This window comes from Habropoda laboriosa, unplaced genomic scaffold (genome assembly GCF_001263275.1).
Source record: "Habropoda laboriosa isolate 0110345459 unplaced genomic scaffold, ASM126327v1 scaffold107, whole genome shotgun sequence".
NCBI classification, from domain to species: domain Eukaryota; kingdom Metazoa; phylum Arthropoda; class Insecta; order Hymenoptera; family Apidae; genus Habropoda; species Habropoda laboriosa.
In genome coordinates this window covers 1,915,726-1,935,889 of record NW_017100249.1, presented here as the reverse complement: position 1 = coordinate 1,935,889, position 20,164 = coordinate 1,915,726, and the positions used below count along the sequence as shown (strand labels likewise).

General features: G+C 34.9%; 3 protein-coding genes across 3 annotated transcripts; 2 read left to right on the top strand and 1 right to left on the bottom strand.

The window, feature by feature from the left end:
• Positions 1-1,308: 1,308 nt before the first annotated feature.
• On the top strand, positions 1,309-5,438 carry LOC108572174 (structural maintenance of chromosomes protein 5). The gene is made up of 14 exons (XM_017934371.1): positions 1,309-1,376; positions 1,458-1,785; positions 1,851-2,189; positions 2,256-2,384; positions 2,446-2,653; positions 2,728-2,859; positions 2,928-3,452; positions 3,539-3,668; positions 3,747-3,993; positions 4,076-4,483; positions 4,572-4,799; positions 4,874-5,053; positions 5,118-5,213; positions 5,289-5,438. Exons 1-14 carry the CDS (start codon positions 1,318-1,320, stop codon positions 5,436-5,438), a joined length of 3,159 nt encoding a protein of 1,052 aa, XP_017789860.1. The 5' UTR covers positions 1,309-1,317.
• Positions 5,439-5,577: 139 nt separating this feature from the next.
• Positions 5,578-5,853, bottom strand: LOC108572195 (small lysine-rich protein 1). Its single transcript, XM_017934394.1, has one exon. It carries the CDS (start codon positions 5,851-5,853, stop codon positions 5,578-5,580), a length of 276 nt encoding a protein of 91 aa, XP_017789883.1.
• A 1,940-nt stretch (positions 5,854-7,793) lies between these two features.
• On the top strand, positions 7,794-19,947 carry LOC108572184 (abhydrolase domain-containing protein 2). The gene is made up of 7 exons (XM_017934383.1): positions 7,794-7,948; positions 16,403-16,575; positions 18,282-18,449; positions 18,964-19,150; positions 19,248-19,446; positions 19,540-19,690; positions 19,778-19,947. The coding sequence occupies exons 1-7, from the start codon at positions 7,794-7,796 to the stop codon at positions 19,945-19,947; spliced, it is 1,203 nt and encodes a 400-aa protein (XP_017789872.1).
• Positions 19,948-20,164: the final 217 nt, after the last annotated feature.

Below are 20,164 nucleotides of genomic sequence, written 5' to 3'. Positions count from 1 at the left end.
AAATTATGATAAATTAAATTTTATTATAATTTTTCAAATTTTTCGAATAGGGTATGGAAATTACGTTTCCTTTAGGGAACGTGTTTCGAACTGTTCCGAACGATAAACATTTCAGACTACGAAGGAGGTTAAGAATTGAACGTGGAATGAGGAATTATTCGTTGAATGGCGTTTAATCATTTTTATGCAGATCTCGTGCGAGCATCTAAAACGAAGAAGATCATTAATTCACTAATGGATGACAGAATTTCGTAACGTGGAAAACTTACAGGCGATGCAATAATGGCATCGTTATTTTGATTAAAATCGATCGATAAAAGTAATTCGAAGTAAACTATTTTATCGATTTTACCTGCTGTGTTATCTCGTGTTTTCAAACAGCGGTGAACTATTATTAGAAATACTTTATATGATAGATCGTTAAAAGCCAATTTATAAATGAAAATTTATTTAATTTATCTACTGCAATTATAGTAGCAGAAAAATTCCCGCTCAAACTGCACACTGTCGTTATTTTCTCAATTAAATGCGTATCATTTGACGTCAGTCGAAGCCTACTCTATGCGTAGGTTATTTTATCAACTTCCTATGATTGCTGTTGTTGCTAGATATAGCATTTTTTTATCGGGGTATCATAGTTTGTCATTGAATTTTTTTCCTCATTCTCCAGGGTAATACGTAGTTCGAGAAGTGTAGTGGCAACAGCAAGAACATTGTAATAAATAAGTAAAACCATAAGAGAAAAGTATGGTTACAATGGAAGATAATCATATTTGTACAAAGTCGACATAATAATGACGAAATGTAAATTTTAATAATTGTATTGATTTATTTTTAAACATGTCTGGTTCAACGTTTGTTTCACAATCCCATTTGCTGTAAATGCTAATGCATATTGATATTATTCATACGTAGTTTTAAATAAGAATTTTTTATTTAAAACATTTTTTTGAATAAGTTATAATTTTCTACATAACCTGTATATTTTTTAATAATCTATGTAACCCTAACGATAACCAATTATTGCATATTCAAACTTTGTAACTGTAAGGTGTATCTCTATAGATACGTATATTTCTTGCTACGCATTGCACTTGTTCGTATAGGTTATGTTTACGTACTGCCAGGATACTATCCTACAACCTGAAGTACAAGTATACGATTAGTAGAACATTATGAATTAAAATTGTTTTATTTCAGTATTTATACTATTTTGCATGATGGTATTATAAAACGGTCTACAATGATTATTTAAACATGCATATCTTTGTAACGAATGAATGTTATTTATTTTAAAGAACTGTACAAAGTAGCATCATGAGTTACAATTGCATTCAAAAAGGAATTATTACTTATATCTATTTAGAAAATTTTGTGTAAGTATTTTTGTAAGATTTTTTTTTATTTTTATGAGATGTAGTTATTTAAATATGTAAGAAGTATCTGTTCTGTTATAGAACTTATAATAAAGTTACCATAAAGCCTGGTAGGAATTTAAATGTTATTATTGGTCCTAATGGCACTGGCAAATCAACAATTGTTTGTGCCATTGTTCTTGGTTTGGGAGGTAAACCTACCACAATTGGTCGTGCCACTCATGTTGCGGATTATGTAAAGGTAGGATGTGAAGAAGCAAAGATTGAAATTCATCTTACCAATGGAAAAAAGAATGATATTGTCATTCGAAGAGAATTTAATATACTTGGAAATACTCGATGGTTTCTTGATGATAGACTCTCAAATAGTAAAGAAGTACAAGAGTTAACAAAAAGTTTGAATATTCAGGTATTTATATATAAGAGGCATTGTTTTAATACAAAAAATTCTTTTTAATGCATTTTTGCTTTTAGGTGGATAATCTTTGTCAATTCCTTCCACAAGATAAAGTACAAGACTTTTCCAAAATGAATGCACAAGAATTGTTAGAAAATACAGAAAGATCAGTTGGTGATCCTATAGTATTAGAAAATCATAAAAATTTGATACAGTATAGAGCAGAACATAAAGATCTAGAAAAACAGATTGAAACTAAGAAAAAACTATTAGTATTAAAAACTCAGATATATGAAGGTTTGCAAGAAAGTGTTAAGAGTATCAAGGAAAGGAAATTAATAAAGAAAAAAATTATTGCCTTGAAGCAGAAAAAGGCATGGATACTGTATGACACAAAACGTAGACATTTACTTAAGGTAAATGTAAAAAAATGTATTATTGTAACCTAATGTTACAGTTTTTATAATTATCTATGCTTACAGTTAAAAAAGAAAAAAGAAAGTGCAGCAGCAGAAATGGTATCTTTAGATGCAGAATTGAAACCTACTAATGAAGCAATAGAAAGAATAAAATCAGAAATCCATTTACTCAAAAACTCCATAACAGATCATGTAAGATCGTATATTTTAAATTATAAAATTGTAACATATTCTATGTATTCTATAATTTTAGAATTATAAAATTAAAATCAAAACTACGAAACTTAAAAAGATGATGGACGATATTTTAGAGTGTGAAAATAATATTAGAGAATCCGAAAACGGGTGCAAGCAAAGGATTCAAATAGAAGAAGCCCGAGATCACGATATTGACCTTGCACAACAGCAAAAAAACAAACTTGATAATGATTTATTATTAATGTTGAAAGATATTGGATCTGGTTTGTTCTATTTCGATTATACTAATATTACTTCGAAGTATTACGAAACATTTAGAATATGTTATATTTTACAGAGGAAACTTTAACGAAACAACGGCAAGAAATATTATCAAACATAGAAAACAAGAGAAATATCATTAACATGCTAACAAGTAAAAGCTTAGGATTAAAACAGGAACAGGAGAGCTTAAATCTTGAAATCAGAGGTGAATTTTTTAAATTGCTTGCGTACTTCTTTTTATATTGTTTATTTACAGTACAACAAAATTTACAGCCCAAGAAGCAGAGCTACAATTTCATAATGTTGAAACCAAACGATTACAATTGCTTAGAGAGAAAAGTCAAGATACATATAAAGCAGTACAATGGTTAAGGGAAAATCGTAACAAATTTTCCGGCATAGTACACGAACCAATATTGCTTAACATAAATGTAAAAGACGCATCATACGCAAAATATTTAGAAAATATCATTGCATTCCGCGATTTAATAGCATTCGTTTGCGAAGATAAAAGAGATATGAATATGCTACTATCTTACTTGAGAGACGAACAGAAATTACAAGTAAACGCCGTACATTCTGATCCTACAAAACAGGTTCCTATGGAGCCGAACGTTCCATTGGAACGTATCGAACAATTTGGTTTTACTCACTATTTAGTATCGCTAATCGAAGCACCGAGTACCATTATGAAATATTTAGTAGGCATGTATGATTTAAATAATATACCCATAGGAACCAATCATGTCGATGATAACATTGATCATATACCTAACAATATACGTTGCTATTTTAGTCGTAAGTAAATCAGTACGCATTGCTACATTTTTGTTTAATAATAAATTATATGGACGATACTATTTTTTTTCTTCGTATGCTTTTAGGAAATAGCGTGTATGTAGTAAATAGATCAAAGTACACGGGTGAAAAGTCTATTAGAATGCAACCAGTATCGAGTTCAGGAATGTTATCTATTGTAATAAATAAAAGAAAACTGATAAACATTGAACAAAAGTTTGTTAATATTTGTGTTAATATTTCTACATTCTGAAACAATAATACGAATAAATTATAATCAGAATGTGTTTATAGGTTGGGAGAATTACAGGAGAGGAAGAGCAACGCGCTCAACAAATTAAAGAAAACAGACGAGGAAATATACGAACAAAACACGGAGTTAGAGAAATACAGAGTCGATAGAAACAAGTACCAACAAGATCTGCAAAAAATACAAACACTAAAATCTAGAATATCTATGGTTGAGAAAAAAATCTCGAGTTTGCAGAACGAACGAACCAGTATTGACAAAATAAAAGAATCTAGTACAAATAATATAAAGGTTTCGTTCAAAATCAAACATTGTAAAATGTCAAACTATGTATATTATACAAACGGTTAATATTTATGTATAAATTTTGTAGATGATTTTAGATAGACAGTTCAAGATTTATAGAGCATACAACGCAGAATTGGAAGAGAGTTTTGCGAACATTACAGCTAGTGAGGAAAGCGAATTGGCGTTAAAGATGAAAAAACGATCGTTGAGAATAAAAATAAACGATTCGCAGGATTTAAGAGAGAAACTTAAAGCAGCGGAAGGCAAAGTGAAACAACTTAGCCAGGAATTACAGCCAATGAAAACCGAAGTACAAAAAATGTACAATGAAGCATTAGAAACTACCAATGGTATTAATCCATCTGAGAAAGGTTTTGAACCCATAAATAAAGTATTCATCAAGTTACCACCCACCATAGAAGAAATTAACAATGAACTGAATATCGCGCAAGCAAAAGTGTTTTGCATGGCAAACAATGTAGATGGTGAAAATGTAAGGCTTGTAAAAACGAAAAAAAAAAAAAAACAAAATTAACTTATCCAACAAAATATTAATCGATTGCCAATCATTCTAATTTCAGGTATTGCGTGAATACGAGGAAGTAGAAAAAGATATTCATCACTTGAAGGATTTCATACAGAAAACAACGCATGACATAGAAACGATTGGACGAAATATAGAAACGTTGAAAGAGGAATGGTTAACACCTTTGTCGAATACTATTGAAAAAATTAATTCGAATTTCAGTATGTACTTCTCAGCGATGGATTGTGCCGGTGAAGTTACATTGGCGCAACCGGAAAATAATGTGAGTCATCGTGAAATAAAAACTAGGTCGTACGATTACAATTTAAGTACTCATAGAAAGTCTAATGCTTGTAGATGGACTTTGATCAGTATGGCCTAAAAATTAAGGTGAAATTCAGAGATGCTGATCAGTTACAAGAATTAACGAGACATCACCAAAGTGGTGGAGAAAGAGCCGTTACTACTGCCATTTACATGATTTCTCTTCAAGAACTATCAACAGTACCTTTCCGATGTGTAGATGAAATTAATCAGGTAGTTCTAACAAAATCTTGTTTCAAGATTATCTGTGGTTTTTAACAACCTATGTTTATCGTAGGGTATGGACGCAATAAATGAAAGGAGGGTATTTAATTTACTTGTAAAAATGACAGAAAGATCGGATAGTTCTCAGTATTTTTTACTCACGCCAAAGGTAGTCTATATTTACCTTTCTCTATTCTTTTTTAGCAATTACTTGATTGATGAGTTCGAATTTATATTCCTGCAGCTATTACCTGACTTACAGTACTCAGAAACAGTAACGGTGCATTGCGTATTCAACGGACCATTTATGATCAATCACACGGAATTTGATACGGAGGAATACTGCAAAACCGTTCTTAAAACATTGGAAAAGGAGAGTGATGAGGATGACTAATTGTTAAAGTATTTTGTTATTTCTAAATATTACACAGTGCCAGAATGCGTACGTCAACGTTATATTTTGAATGAAAAAAATATATATTTTTTTCAATACCTTGTTATTAGAAGCATCTAATTACATTGGAAGTTCCTGTTCACTTCCTCCCCTTCCTTTTCTTCTTCTTTTGAGCATCAGGCCAAGGGAATCCCCTGCACTTCAATACATCCATAACATTGTGACAAGTGTAATACGCATTTTCCATGACTTCTTCGTTAAATATATCCATAGTAAATTTTGCCCTTCCTCCACTTTTTCTCGATCTCTTCGCTCCCTTACTCTTGCCACCGTTATTCTTTCCATTTTTACCGTTTTTACCTTTTCCATTTTTACCGTTGTTTCGAACTACTTTTTTTTTACCCTTCCCGCGCATTTTTTTTCTTTTTCTCAATTAGACAAACAATACGAACTGTTTTATAGATTAAAATGAATCGCGTTTTAATTATGCGAACGCGACTGTGAAATATTTATGACCGGTGTCATTCACGATGAAAATCATCGAACTATTATATCACTCTGCTTATATGTATATGAATCGTTACTACGTAGTCGGTTATTTCAATAATGGTTGCCATGACATCGGTTACATCAATAATTTTAACGTTTTACCAATTTGAATTATAAATATCCCGGGGTTATTACGTAAATGCAATCAAGGCAATTGTTTTCTCACGGTATTACGGTGCAGTAGTTTTCTTTGAATCGAATTAAAGTTCAATGTCCGATTTCTCGTGAATTGTTCAATTATGAGACGCCATGCACTCACTTTCAATAATCTCGCATACCTTGATTCGTCGAAGTAATATTCATCAACTTTTTTCAAAAACACTCAACACAGTAGAAACGAAAAAAAAAACACAAACTTTCCGTGATACATTTACAAATATTTAAACAAATTAAAGTAAAATGCAAAGAACGACGAGGAACGAACACTGCGCACGATGTAATCTTCAAAACTGCACAACAATCGCATTTTTAAATATCGACCCATAAAACAGAAGTCGTTTCAACCGTCGATTAATTATCGAAATATCGATCCAGTAGGAAGATCGAATGACCTTGACCTTAACAACGTCTCAAGATTCCCGTGGAGTGCCGAAGTGAAATCGTGGGTCAGTGACATGATATTTTACTATTTCCCTCGCGAAATGTACATAGCCTCGGAAAAAATCCAACCGTATTCCGATTTGAGGACGTGGGTATAATTACTTCGCCATAAGAGAACGGTCTACTCCCCTGTCCAAGTACATACGTGCTCATTGCAACACCGTAAAAAAAACATACAAATGTAATTGGTACAATTGTGAAAATTCATTCGTTTGATCGTTCTATTCTTTGTTCACTACAGTGATATATTTTCAAGTGAAAATTCTAAAATAAGGTAGATTCACGATATTCGAAATACAATTAATATTGCTACGTATCTTATGTCGAATTTAAGCGCAGCACACGCCATTATTAAAAATCGAAAAAATTACATAATTTAGTGACAGACATTAGCATTCGTTTAAAATTTCTCACAAACATATTTCCTGCATGAATTAGCTTCAGCGTGAACTCCAAAAACCTGCTGAATAAAACAGGTTTGTCAAAATAACATCGGTCGATTTACAGAAGACTAAGACGGCACTGAAATCTTTTGCAAAATAATCTCGTAAATAACGTCAAAGCTAATTTTTTTCCTTGCTATCGTATTTCCAGTAGGCTAAGGAAATCATTGGACGTGCAAATACATTTAAGCCGACCATATTGTAGTAATTGACCGGCGAAAGAAAGAGAGAGAAAAGTGGTCCGATAATGCTAGCGGATTCTGCTGAATACCAGTAGTAAGTGCGATCCGACAGCACCGGCTGTGTTTCATGGCCTGCATTCGAGCTACAGCTCTTCGACCGTTTATACCTGAGAGAGACGGAGCTGTCTAAAAATTTCACCTCTGTTTGGTCGCCTGTCCGCCAGGTTTGGCCTGCCTTAATTCGTATCGGAGTTTCTAGCGACACGGATAGATGGAGGTTCCGCGTACCTAACTATTGATAGGCACGCGCAAATCGACCGTCAAGAAGTGCCGGTAAAACAAACGCGTAATACAGTCGCGTACGATCCTTGTCGCGAGTAATACGTTTTTGAGCATTGTCAATCCAAGAGGAAAAGTAGTCCTTCAGTTAATTCTTCAGTGCATTACAACTGCGTGCAGTTCCACGCGAACTGCCACTAAATCGCACGGTCCTTTTCGAGCGTCGATATAACTACACGATATCGACGTGAAATCGCAAAAGGGAACCGAATTTTTGTGGCACAGCAGAGAAAAGGGGAAACATGTCCACGGCACTGCTGGCCTTGGTCGCCGTGATCCTATGCATCTTGTTCAGGATATTGAATGTAAACAGTGCACCTAGGAAGCCATTGATCCTGTGTCAAGATCAGTCATTCCTTTCGACAGTTCTGAAAATCGCTCCTGTTATCGCAGAACCGTAAGTTTCCTAATGATTTCTTCTCACCACGTATTATCTCGTATGTTTCACGCGGAAAAATTTCGAGTTACTCGCTGCATGGTGCGTACAATAGAATAGTGAGGTTATGTTAGCCTCTGACGCCGGATATTGTTCGCGTACGTATAGAATAGTATATATATGAAAATCTACTACACGTGGCGAATTTAACGAAAAGATCGAGCGATTGTACGGTTAGGAAATTGTCGATGATGAAATATTCCGGAAACGTTTTACCGATCGATAGGACCGAAAATTCGCGAAAGCCGCCTAGGAGAACGATTGGAAGCCAAAGGCGTTACGTTAATACTTGAGCACGGGTATGGTCTACTTTTCACTAATAGACAATGACCCTATCAATCTGTCTAATTGTGTCACGAGATACGTCTTGTAGAAAATGTAACTGCCAGCCGGTCGGTGTGTGATGTCACCATTTATCTCCTCTGGTATTTACATCTTACAGATAATACACGCGTAAAAACGTACTTTTAAATTGTCGATAAAATTATTCTAACACATATTTGACGATATAATTATGTGACAGTTATTTTACATTTTAGGTTATCAGTAACAAGTGTTTACAAAATGGCCATCACATAATGTATATAGCAGTAACACACTGTCTCGTTCAATCAATTTTCAAACATTTATAAAGAGGACTGAGAACGATGAAGCGTATTTTCATTCACACAAGTACGAATGCAAAAGAGGAGTACAATTTATTCAAATCACTTTTTCAAACGTGTATGTATGTGTGTGTATGTTTTTTCTTCAAGTAAATACGTCTGAAGAATAGGATTTCGCGATAACAAAAAAGTATAAGGCAGCGTTTAATTAATCGTGCTCGTTCGTGCCATACTAATGGACGGTTTAAAATTACGTTCACGCTCGCGTGTCGAAGAATCAACTATCCTCGGACCGGCGAGTTTGCAATTTCGTCTTCAATGAACACTCACCGAGATCTTGAACGAGTTACAGGAAACTTCGCGGATAGGAATAAGATTGTATAAAATCGCTGTGATATAATCTGACCATCAACATTGTTCTTCCATTTTAGGCGTTGCATAATTACCCTTGCTCTGGTCTTGGTTATGACCTCACGAGCAAAAGCCTTAACCGGCCTGTCTGCATCACATTTATCGAGAGATGGTGACTAACACACGACACATTATCTCGCCGCGTCGCGAAATATGTCTCGAACTCTGATGAATCACGTTTGTTTTATTGATGCGAATTATTTGGCTGCAACGGGGTAAAGTAACGGAATAATAATTTCGATATCGTATCAACTGAATGAACCCATAGAGATAAATGAACCTTCGCCGTGAAAATAGAAGGAAAAAAATAACAGCTTCTGATAACGCTTGTAGATTGCGATCAACAATTCTCAGAGGGTTAAGCTGTTTCTGTTGATCCCGTGATTCGTTGGATTTTCCAAATCTGAATATAAAAGAAATATGCAAATTGAAGCGATCGTTTATGCAGCCGTGACTCTGTGGGTAAAGAAGAATAATACAAATAAAGCGACTTTCCAAGGAAAAAAAAACCATTAAGAAATCTGAATAAAAAGTCTCATTGAGATGTTATCGCGCGCATTTTGTGCACGTAAACACAACCGATTGTGTATACGCGTTTTATCAAAAATTGATTTGCGAAAAGAAAAAAAATTGCTCAGAGTGTTTACCCTGAAATGTATTTTAAATTCGAATACGAAAAACGAAACACGCGGCGGGTTTCACGAATAAAAGATTTCGTTTACAAACTTTAATTTGGAGCAGAAAAGAATCGAGTGAAATGTTCCACGTACTTTCTTCTTTTTTTTTTTGTGTGTTATTAAAATTGTATTAATAAATTTTTATTTTTTAAATATATATAATTAAAATATACATATTTATCATACATATAATTCCCTTGCATTCAATGAAACTACGCTTTTTTGTTCAATAGGAAGCCTTTTAATTTCCATAAGAAAGGCATCCTTATCGTCTGATCGCGTTTCCTAGCAATCTCGTTGCTTTCCCTTTTACTTCCGCCGCAAGAATGAAATCCCTTTTCGTAATTGCACACATTACCATGGAATCATCTTCCACGCGATACTTGTCATTTTACGACAATAGAAAGTCGTCGCAGCGATCGAACTTTGATTAAACGTATTACTTCCTGATAGGTGGGAAATGAATAATTACTTCGGTCTTCTCTCTCTTCCGGTTGCAGCGAACAAATTAGTATACATTGAATATTTAATGACTCGGCGATTTATCTTTTTCTTTTTTTATCGCGAAGCTTCATTTAGTACGACGAAATTTGATTATTCATTATTAATACTCGATTCGTTGAGGTTCTAACGAGTTCTTGGTATCAAAAGACTCATACTGGACGTGTCGATAAAGCGCCTTCTTCAAACACAGCTGTTGAACGATTTAGAGCACAATTATGGTCAGGGAGAAGTGATTTAAAAAATGCACTCGATATTTGAAGAAACCAAATGAATTTTCTCTACGGTTGTTAAGAAATGTAATTGAAGATTGGATATAGAGAAGACTATACACTACCGGCAAAAAGTTTCGAATCACCTCCCACTTTTCATCAATATTAAATCTGCTGCTAATTTTTTATAGATTTTAAGTTTATCGCAGTTCTACTTTTATCAATATATCTCATATCAATTGATTCGAACGATAAAAAAATTCTCAAGGTCGCTGACTTTTTTTTCTGGAAATTTTTGTTGTAAATTGCAATGCCCAGTGATTCCAAACTTTTGGCCGGTAGTGTATCTATTAAAATGAAAAGTTTTTAGTTACCTAAATGTTATCAACGGAATACAGAAAATTTATAATATTTCAGAGCCTCGTTAATCAATAGAAAAACACAGCCAGTGGCGCTTACAGCTTTTCAGAGTCTAGTATTCAATTATTTTTATAAGAAAATAAAGGAACATTTAACTTCCAATTTTCTTTTCACGTGTTTTGAAGAGGCAAGTAAATGAACCTGCTCGAATTGAATTCTCCTAAACGTGAACACCGATAAGTGGAAGAAATTACGACACGTACAGCTGAGAATTATCGAGCTTGCCCTATCTAAACCACCGGTGATACACAATTTTTCCCAATAAATCCAACTTCCGTTGTACGTGCAACGTAACCATCGTTATTTCAAACAGTATTAACCCTTCAGCATACAACAACGTGTCAGACTCGTGGCAGAGATTCTGGTGAAGATGTGAGAGAAATAGATATGTCAGTAAGAAAAATTCATCGTAAATTTTGGTTTCATAACAGATTTGCTTTTGTTACTTGACACAGTACTAAAACGTTAAACGGCTGAAGCTTCTATGCACAGTCAGAAAAGTAATCATAGGTGAAGGGGTTTAAGAAAATTTCCATAGAAAATGAATCGGCGATTCTGCCCGCGAAAGCTTCTTCTTCCTCGAACGCGTGTCGCACGTTTTTGATTTGCAACGCATGACTCGTTATCGTAACACGTCGAAAATGGAAAAAACCAAGCTTAACGTCTGCTTTTGATCGATTACATCTTGACCATGACTGCAACCGGCTATATAAGTGACATACAAGCGTGCAGGGAAACGTGTAATTTCTTTGGTCGAACGTTAGCGTGCACGAAAGGAGAGAAAAGGCGACAAGAAGTGCAGAATTGCTTCGCGCTAATGACCGCGTGGCTTCTAATTAAAAATTAACGACCCGCCTTATTAATTACATTTGCATGTGCCGTGAAAAGAATACCTCCTCTGTCATCGTGATTCACGTGAATGGAGAATCTTGCCGAAGAAATCTCGCACGACGTGCGTTCGATGAAAATATTTGTAAAGGCGATGCTCGTTAAATTCTACTTTCCTCTGTTTGCGAAGGAACATACCGAAGTGAGGATCGTTGATGAAACTTTGGTATATGTAGAGTAGTTCTCAAGAGAATATTCGATACGTGTGCTTTTATAGCAATCGTTTACAGTGAGGGGGGTGAAAGTTGTCCTCGAAGTTGGAGATGGTGAATGTATTTAGTGTAATGTCTGGAATTTGTAAAGTTAACGAATTTTGTATTTTTTAATGGAAAAATTTGAAAAATGAAAAGTTGACTAATCGTTGGAAAATAGAAGATTTGTCAATTTATATCATTTCTCTATCTCCAATAATTTGAAAAATGGGAGATATAGAAAAATTTTAATTGTAAGTAATTTCATATCTTTCTAATTTTATCACTGAAAGATTCAAGATTCGCCAATTTACACTATTGCTTTATCTCTAACAATTTTCAAAATAGAAAATAATAAAAAGATAAGAAATTACGGGTAATTTTGTATCCTTCAAATTTTATCACTGAAAAATTCAAGATCCGCCAATTTACATCATTGCTTTATCTCTAACAATTTGAAAAATGGAAAATAATAAAAAAGTGAAAATTGTAAGTAATTTCATATCTTTCAAATTTTGAAAAATTCCAGATTCGTCAGTTTCAAATTCACCAATTTACGCCATTCCTCTGTCTCTAATAATTTTCGAGATACATATTAGACTAAACCATCTCCAACCTTAAGAACGATTTTCACCCCCTCGGTGTGAACCTTTGCCAATAAAAATAAAAAATACGTGTCAAATATTTTCCTCAGCACCGCGACACACCGAAGTTTCATCAGTATCGGTGATTATCCCTTAAAGATATTCCCTCGTTAGTTGCGCGAAGCTTTCGTTCCATGACTCGCGGAGCAGGCTAAATTGACAATATACCCGGAGGAAAGAATTTCGCCTTCGTCGCGGAGCAATTGGTGCACAACAGCGAATTTCACTCGCTGTACGTAGCTTTATGAATTTCATTTGCCGCGACACGCGGTATGAATTCTCGATAGCTTTTGCCCGTCGTCGAGTAATATTCGAGTTATGTGTCCTCTTTCAGTTATCAACGACTCTCTGATTATCCCGACAGATAATGCGTTTCTTATTTCCTCGAGTACCTGTACCCGGTCACACTCGTGCTTCTAATTACACCAATGATAAATAGAATTTGTAATCTACAATTTAGGATTGAACACACGGAAAAAGTTTCGTCGAGCTTTCCATTCAGGCTACTCGATATTTCTTTTTATTTCGATACGTAATTATCGTGTCTGTGGAGTGGTTATCGGCGTGGATGTAGCGACCGGGTTTGAGTCATCTGATTACGGTAGAAAACGTCACGAAATTAAAAGGAAAATTGTGCGGATAGTAAGGCAATGTTGCATTTCTCGTTGGAAAGAAAATGTGCATAGGTAGTGGACTAGCGAGAAGTGCAACTAAACCAGCAGTGGCATTCTAATTTATCCGGATAATTAACCCAATTTATGCATAGGTGTTTTAATAAGAAAAGAATTGTACAGGCTGCATAAATTTTCAAATTTTGCTGTGAAAGTATTTAGTTGTATTTTGTATATTATATTTGCTAGAGGATGGTCCCATAAGTCTTTTTACTATTTAGAAATTGAGTAAAATCTGGAAGAAAAATTTTGAAACGGGTGTAGAAAATTGTTCGGCGCCCTTTTCCACAAAATATTTTTCAGGCCGTATTTTTTCGAAGAGAGAATTCAGAATCATTACCGAAATTAATGGAGATTATTTTGCAAATCAAATACAAATTAAAGGCAAATTAATTTCCACGCGAGATAATAGAAAACAGAGTTACTCAATTTTCCGCCCATCCCGCACTTTTTACTTAATCATGCCTTATTTCGGTAAATTTACATTAATTTACTAACAATAGAAAAATAGTTACTCAATTTTCAGCCCATCCCGTATATTTTCATAATTGAAATAAATCATCGACGCTGCATTTTTCCTCCGACAACAACTCATTTCTTCGATCCTAAATTTATTCTAAAATATGCGTTCGGAACTGGCATAACTGCTGGCTGAATAGAAAGTCGCGTAGAGAACGACTAGGCGGTCGGGAACACGTTAAACTGTTGCAATTAGTAATTTACAATTTAAAGTTTTGTGAAATTAAGGACGTGGAATTCGAAGGATTTAAATATAGCACCGATACTGGGGCAAAGAGAGAATATGCAACGCGAGGGGAGCTCGGGAGTGGCAGGCGTGGTGAGTGGTCGAAAAACGCCGCACAAGCGTGAATCTTTAATCGCGAAGAAGGAGAAGAAGAAGTTTAACAGATAAGGATAACGCGAAATAAAGCTGTCCGGCTTGTTGAATTTCTTTCACGAACAAAACGAACTGGAATGCACAATGTGTACGGTGAAAATTGCACAGAAGGTGATGCACTAACGACATAGTAGAAATCGTAGTAAAATTTTGCACCTGGTTTACTTCGCACTCGACGAAATTGCCGGATTTAGTAGTGTTCTTTTCTGTAGAGTCATGGGTTTGTCGTTAACATAGTCTGGTAACACGGTTTATTTCATACTTCAGGGGAGAAAGAACAAAAGAACTGAAACATGGAGGTTTTCGGATCGAACGTATTTATGTCTTCTTCGAGAAGAATATACTCTTCTTCGTGGATAAGACTGTTTGTGTAAGTTTCCTCTTTATTTAGTAGCTCTGTAGTGAGAGAAAGATAATGGAAACGTGGAGGTTTTTTTTTTTTTTTTTTGGATTAAATCGATTTGCGACGGTGATTAGCAGAGTGGTTTGAGTTATATACTTCTCTTTTCGAGAACTTTTCCTTCGGGTGTGTTAAAGAAAAAAATGTTCTCATTGTGTAATGAAATATTTCACAAAATACTCGGTTTTTGTAACGTAACTGTTTTGTATGGAAAGATCGAGGCAGCACACAATAAGTGGTAAATTGAACTTTTTCTTCGTGGAAAAGAGTCTATGAAAATATCCTCTTTACTCAATACCTCAGGCGAGAGAAAAGGAAAAGGAAAATCTGTAGATTTTTCGATCGAAAATATTTACGTCTTCTCGAAAAGAAAGAAAATCCTTCTCTTCGTGGCAATAACAACCTGGTGCAAGTTTTCTTCTCTTGTCCTACTAAGGTTGAAGATTATATTTTCCCCGAGTACAGGTCGTTTAATGCTAGTGATTTATACGGCTTCGTACATGCTCCACTTATCCACTGTGGCTCTTTGGTACGATGCAATGAAGGGGGGCTTAATAGTTTGTTACCACGTTCGGCTTCGCTTTTCTTCACCGCAAAAATCCCGTGGAATTCCTGCGAACGAAGGAACACACTTTCACAAAGGTGAACAACGGGCTTGTTGGATGAATGAAACGCGAGCGAGCGACACGAACCGATGTAGAACTAGTTGAACCAGCTGAAAAAGAAATTGCCGCCACAGCGGGTTAATAAGACAAAAGGTGCTATACACGAAATGTTCCCCTAAGGGGAAGAAATTCGACGAGGATTACAGCCTTCGGATTGTTTTACGACGCCTTTCCCAACTATCACGTTAACCTGTTTCCCTTGCTTCTCTTTTTTCCCTTTTCGTTCTTTTTCCTTTTGCTTCTCGTTGTAGCGTAAAGGTGGTCAAGTTTTTCACCGACTCGATCTGTAATTGGAAGGCTATTTTAAGGGTATTTCAAAATTGATGTCCAGCTATTAATTAGAAGGTGAACGAATAAGAGATAAATTTTCCTGGAATTACTTTATCTTACAAGTGATGAACCACGTGAAACAGGCCACGTAATTATCTTCTCTGTATAGTTAACGGTGGTACGAGAAAATTTCTCCACGTAATTTAAATGATTTTGGAAAAATAGCAAAAATGAAGAAAACTTTTAGAGTCCAAGATCATTTTAAGCTTATATTACTGTGCATATTTAAATGCACATCGATATTTGTTGCAATTTATAGTAGGAAAAAATGTATACACTCCTGTTGATAAGTCCCCGGACACTTTGTGCATTTAGGTTAAGAATAAATTTATAAAATGGACCTAACACTTGCTAATTATTCATATTCTAAAGGGAGCTAAATTATGGTATCTTTGTCAGATTCTACTGAGAAGCAATTGTAATAAATATTGCCTTCGATAGTGTCAAGTGTCCAGTAACTTATGGACGCGAATGTACACAGGAAAGCTTTGGAAAAGAAAAATGCTCTTCCGCCATATTCACCCTTTGAAACCGTTTAAATTGGGTATAAAAATTTTCTGGCACCGCCGTAGCTACGAAAACTAACCACTACAGAAGATAACACTTGTAACAACAAGAGAAAGCAATTACAGGAAAATAGATCGTTTTCTAGTTAGTCGTCGCTACGAGGAAGTCTTTGTTGGAAAATCATTCGCGATAAACTGTTGCAATTGTGATTGTAGAATAATAGCGTTGCATAACGATTGTTGATAAGAGGCGCGAATGAAGTAAGATTGAAGTTTTCTCCACGAGTACCTTGAAATTCGACGTGTGAATACGGTGGAATTGAATTATTGAAATGACGAGTTTGTCCATTGTGACATTGAGAGATATTACAGTGCTATTTGTTCAACTCGTTTCAGGTATAAACCGACAAGGTTATGGGGTTTCAGTGGTCACGTACAAACCATCGTGCACAGTGTTATTGGGCGCGTCCGTTGCCCTTGGCCAATTGGAGTACGAGTATCCATCAAACTTACGGATGAAACCACTCTTACCTATGATCTATATCAACCTCTGACCAATGATTACGAAGGTTTGTTATATTCACAGAGAATTAGACGGAATCTAGTTTTCCTCTCGTAGAGTGAAAGATACGTATTTTTTTCATTCGTGAAGCGAAAGAAATTGACTTTTTCTATCATAAAATGAAAGAAATATATTTTTCCTTCCATAGAATGAAAGAAATTAATTTTTCCGTTTTATAAAATCAAAGAGATTAATTTTCTCTTTCACAAAAGGGAAGAAATGAATTTCTTGCTTTCATAAAATAAAAGAGATTTACTTTTTCTCTCACGAAATAAAAGAAATCTATTTTTTTCTCTCGCACAATGAAAGAGAATTCCTGGTCGAAAACGAATTACGAACGTGTAGAATGGGATAATAGCTCGGCAAAGTGACGGTCAACTACTTGCGTTAATGTTTAAGACACTCCGTGTTGGAAATTGGTGAACTACGAAACTAACATAACGGATATAGTTCGGTACTCGGCCGAAAGTTTCCCTCGTTGATGATTCAACGCTGTGTATGTTCCTTAAACTTTAATAAAGATTAAAGGTTGACCGTATAGCGTTCCGAACAAGATAGCAAACGAATCAATACGAGATACTGAAATGAACAGTGTAAATCATTTCGACCCCATCCTATCAAATCGAAGACTGTGAAAGCCTTGGTGTTGTACGCAGCGGCGTTTTAATAAACGTTTATCTGCTCGATCTGCAATTCAAGTGCTGCATCAAGTGCATTTTCAGGAGATTTATTGAACAATTCGAAGGTTAACGATAGGGACGATCAATTATACTGTAATTACTTCGTATGCTTATGATTGTTACAGTTGTAACGACGGTCGTAGTAAAATTTTGATTATGGCTTGAAGCTAGCTTTTACAGACTATCAGAACTCTATGAGAGAATCTTAATGGGAAATTGTTATATTTTTTCTCCCCTTTTTTTCGTAAGAGAAGTATTGATAAGATTGTCAATTTTGCTAAAGTAAAAGAGCGACATTTATTGAGAAGTTAAATAATATTTTTTTTTTTTAGACAATGAGTAATATTTTTTTAGAAATTAAACAATATTTCTTCAGAGATTGAAAAATATTTCGTTAGAAAAGAAATTGTATTTTTTTTAGAAATTTCTTTTAAATCTTACTTAAAGGAGTACTTGTAACTCAAACTAATATTTGTCTATTAATCGCTAACTTTACTTATCTCAAAAATGCGAATTTTCAAAGATGTGAGACTAAAAAAAAAAAAATTATTCTACGTTATGCAAACATATTATCTTTATCTTGTGCCCTGAAAATTAGCAAAATTGCATTATTGAAAACGGAAGAAAAAATAAATGCACTGACAAGTGCATTTGATGCACTGTACAAGGTGAAGCATATTAATCTTCACGATCGAATATCACCGAAAGTATTAACGATACGATAAAATGTTACTAAGAAGAATTGTCTATTTTTCAAAATCCTTCAATTTTTCCTAATAACATTTTTTATTCTATAATCAATTATTTCCCTGCACGATCTTCACCTTGTGTGTATTCCCTAGAATCAATTGCGATGAATAATTGAAACATTGTCATTTATGCTGAACTTGTACAAAAGAGCACTGCCTATCGCTAAAGCAACAGCAAAGACCGAGAATAGCTTGTTGGAAAACTTATGGGACTATTTTATTGTGTCTAATTAGAAGAGATAAAGCGAACTTTTATAATTTCCATTTATTTTATCTGACTACAGATGATGTAACCATTGCGATCTGCCCCGGAATTTGCAACAGTTCCGAAAGTATTTACATCAGGACGTTTGTCCACTTTGTGCAATGCCATGGATATCGATGTGTGGTACTTAATCACGTTGGAGTTTTGTCGAGTGTAAAGGTGACTGCGCCGCGAATTTTTACCTATGGTACGTTCAATTACCCGAATTTTTCATTAATTCCAAATAAAACTAATCACTTTTCTAACTTAGTTGCAATTCATACTTTTTCCATTTGAAAATCATACTATTTATGTGCTGAGTAACTTCAAATTTTACCAGCTGTTTAAACTGTCTTCAATTACCATTATCACTTTGGTCGACCATAAATTGAGAAAATTTGAAATTGATCCAATTTACAAAAAAAAAAAAAAAAGAAACATTTGGAAAAATTAGCAACTCACTGTATTTTGTATCTAACACGAATGAAATATTTTGCAAGAAAGTTTGTAGTTTCTTCTTTTTGTATTATCACTTGAAAAATTCTCTTCAGTCTAGCTTCTCGAGCTGCTTCTAAAAGGACACTGTTTGCGTATGGAAGCCTTGAATAATATTAACTAGCACAGCCTAACTCATGAAAGTCGCAAGGATGTTGGATACTGTTTAATCGATTTGACGTTAATTGAATTTCTAATTGACTCTGGCCACGACATAAAATTTTCAGGACACACCGACGATTATCACGTGATGCTACAGAATTTGATACAGAAGCATCCGAATACAAAAATAATTTGCATTGGCTACAGCCTGGGTGGCAACATCGTGACTAAGTATTTAGGGGAACGAGGACCGAATAAATTATCCAATATAATCGGGGGCATATCTATCTGCCAAGGATACAACGCCATTGAGTGAGTATCGTTATTAATATTTCATAGTAAACTAAATTTATTCGATTAAACTATTTTTACCTTTTCCTCTTTTTCCCGCTCTAATTTATGGCTACAGAGGTACAAAGTTCCTACTTAGCTCGCAGAACTTACGACGTTTCTACATGTACATAATGTCGGAATCGGTGAAAAGTATTATACTTAAGCATAAGAATATACTGTTGTCGGAGGAGATGAAACAGAGATTTAATTTAAACGAAGGAGACATCATTTCCGCCGCGACGTTACTGGACCTGGATGAAGCCTACACAAGAAGGGTAATCAATATTTCGATGTACTGTACATTCTACAAAATATCTATTTAATAATATTGCATATTGCTAAAATTTGTAATATCAATTGTTAAACAGGTACATAACTTCAGATCGGTAAAGGAATTGTACAAATGGAGTAGCTCTCTATTTTATCTCGAAAACATCACCACGCCTATGGTGTTTATCAATGCTCTGGATGATCCTATTGTACCTGAAATACTGCTCGATCCCATCAAAGAACATGCTAGTAAGTAATAACAAGGATTTTGTGTATAGACCGACCGTATTCCATGCTTAAACTTCATATCCATTTTGTGCTATTTTCCTATTTTAGAAACTCATCCAAACACGCTATACATAGAACTGGCTCATGGCGGACATTTAGGTTTCTACGAGGGTGGTCTCTTATATCCGAATCCTATAACATGGCTGGATCGTACGCTCGTGTCACTCGTAGGATCTCTCACGTTAGCGCACGCGGATAAATCAATGAAAGCTTCTTAACGTAATTTTAATATCACTGTCATGATTACATTGTAAGTAAAAGCATTTCTGCCGTAAATCGGCCACTGCTCATATTATACGATCTTTGTTTGAAGATCTCAATAATAATCGACCTTGGTGCGGAACTCCAAGGAATTTGTACTGCTGGCTACACACGTTATACGTGAAACGTGAAAAACAAAAAGTCTGTCGCGATCTCGAGATTCACGAAATCGTG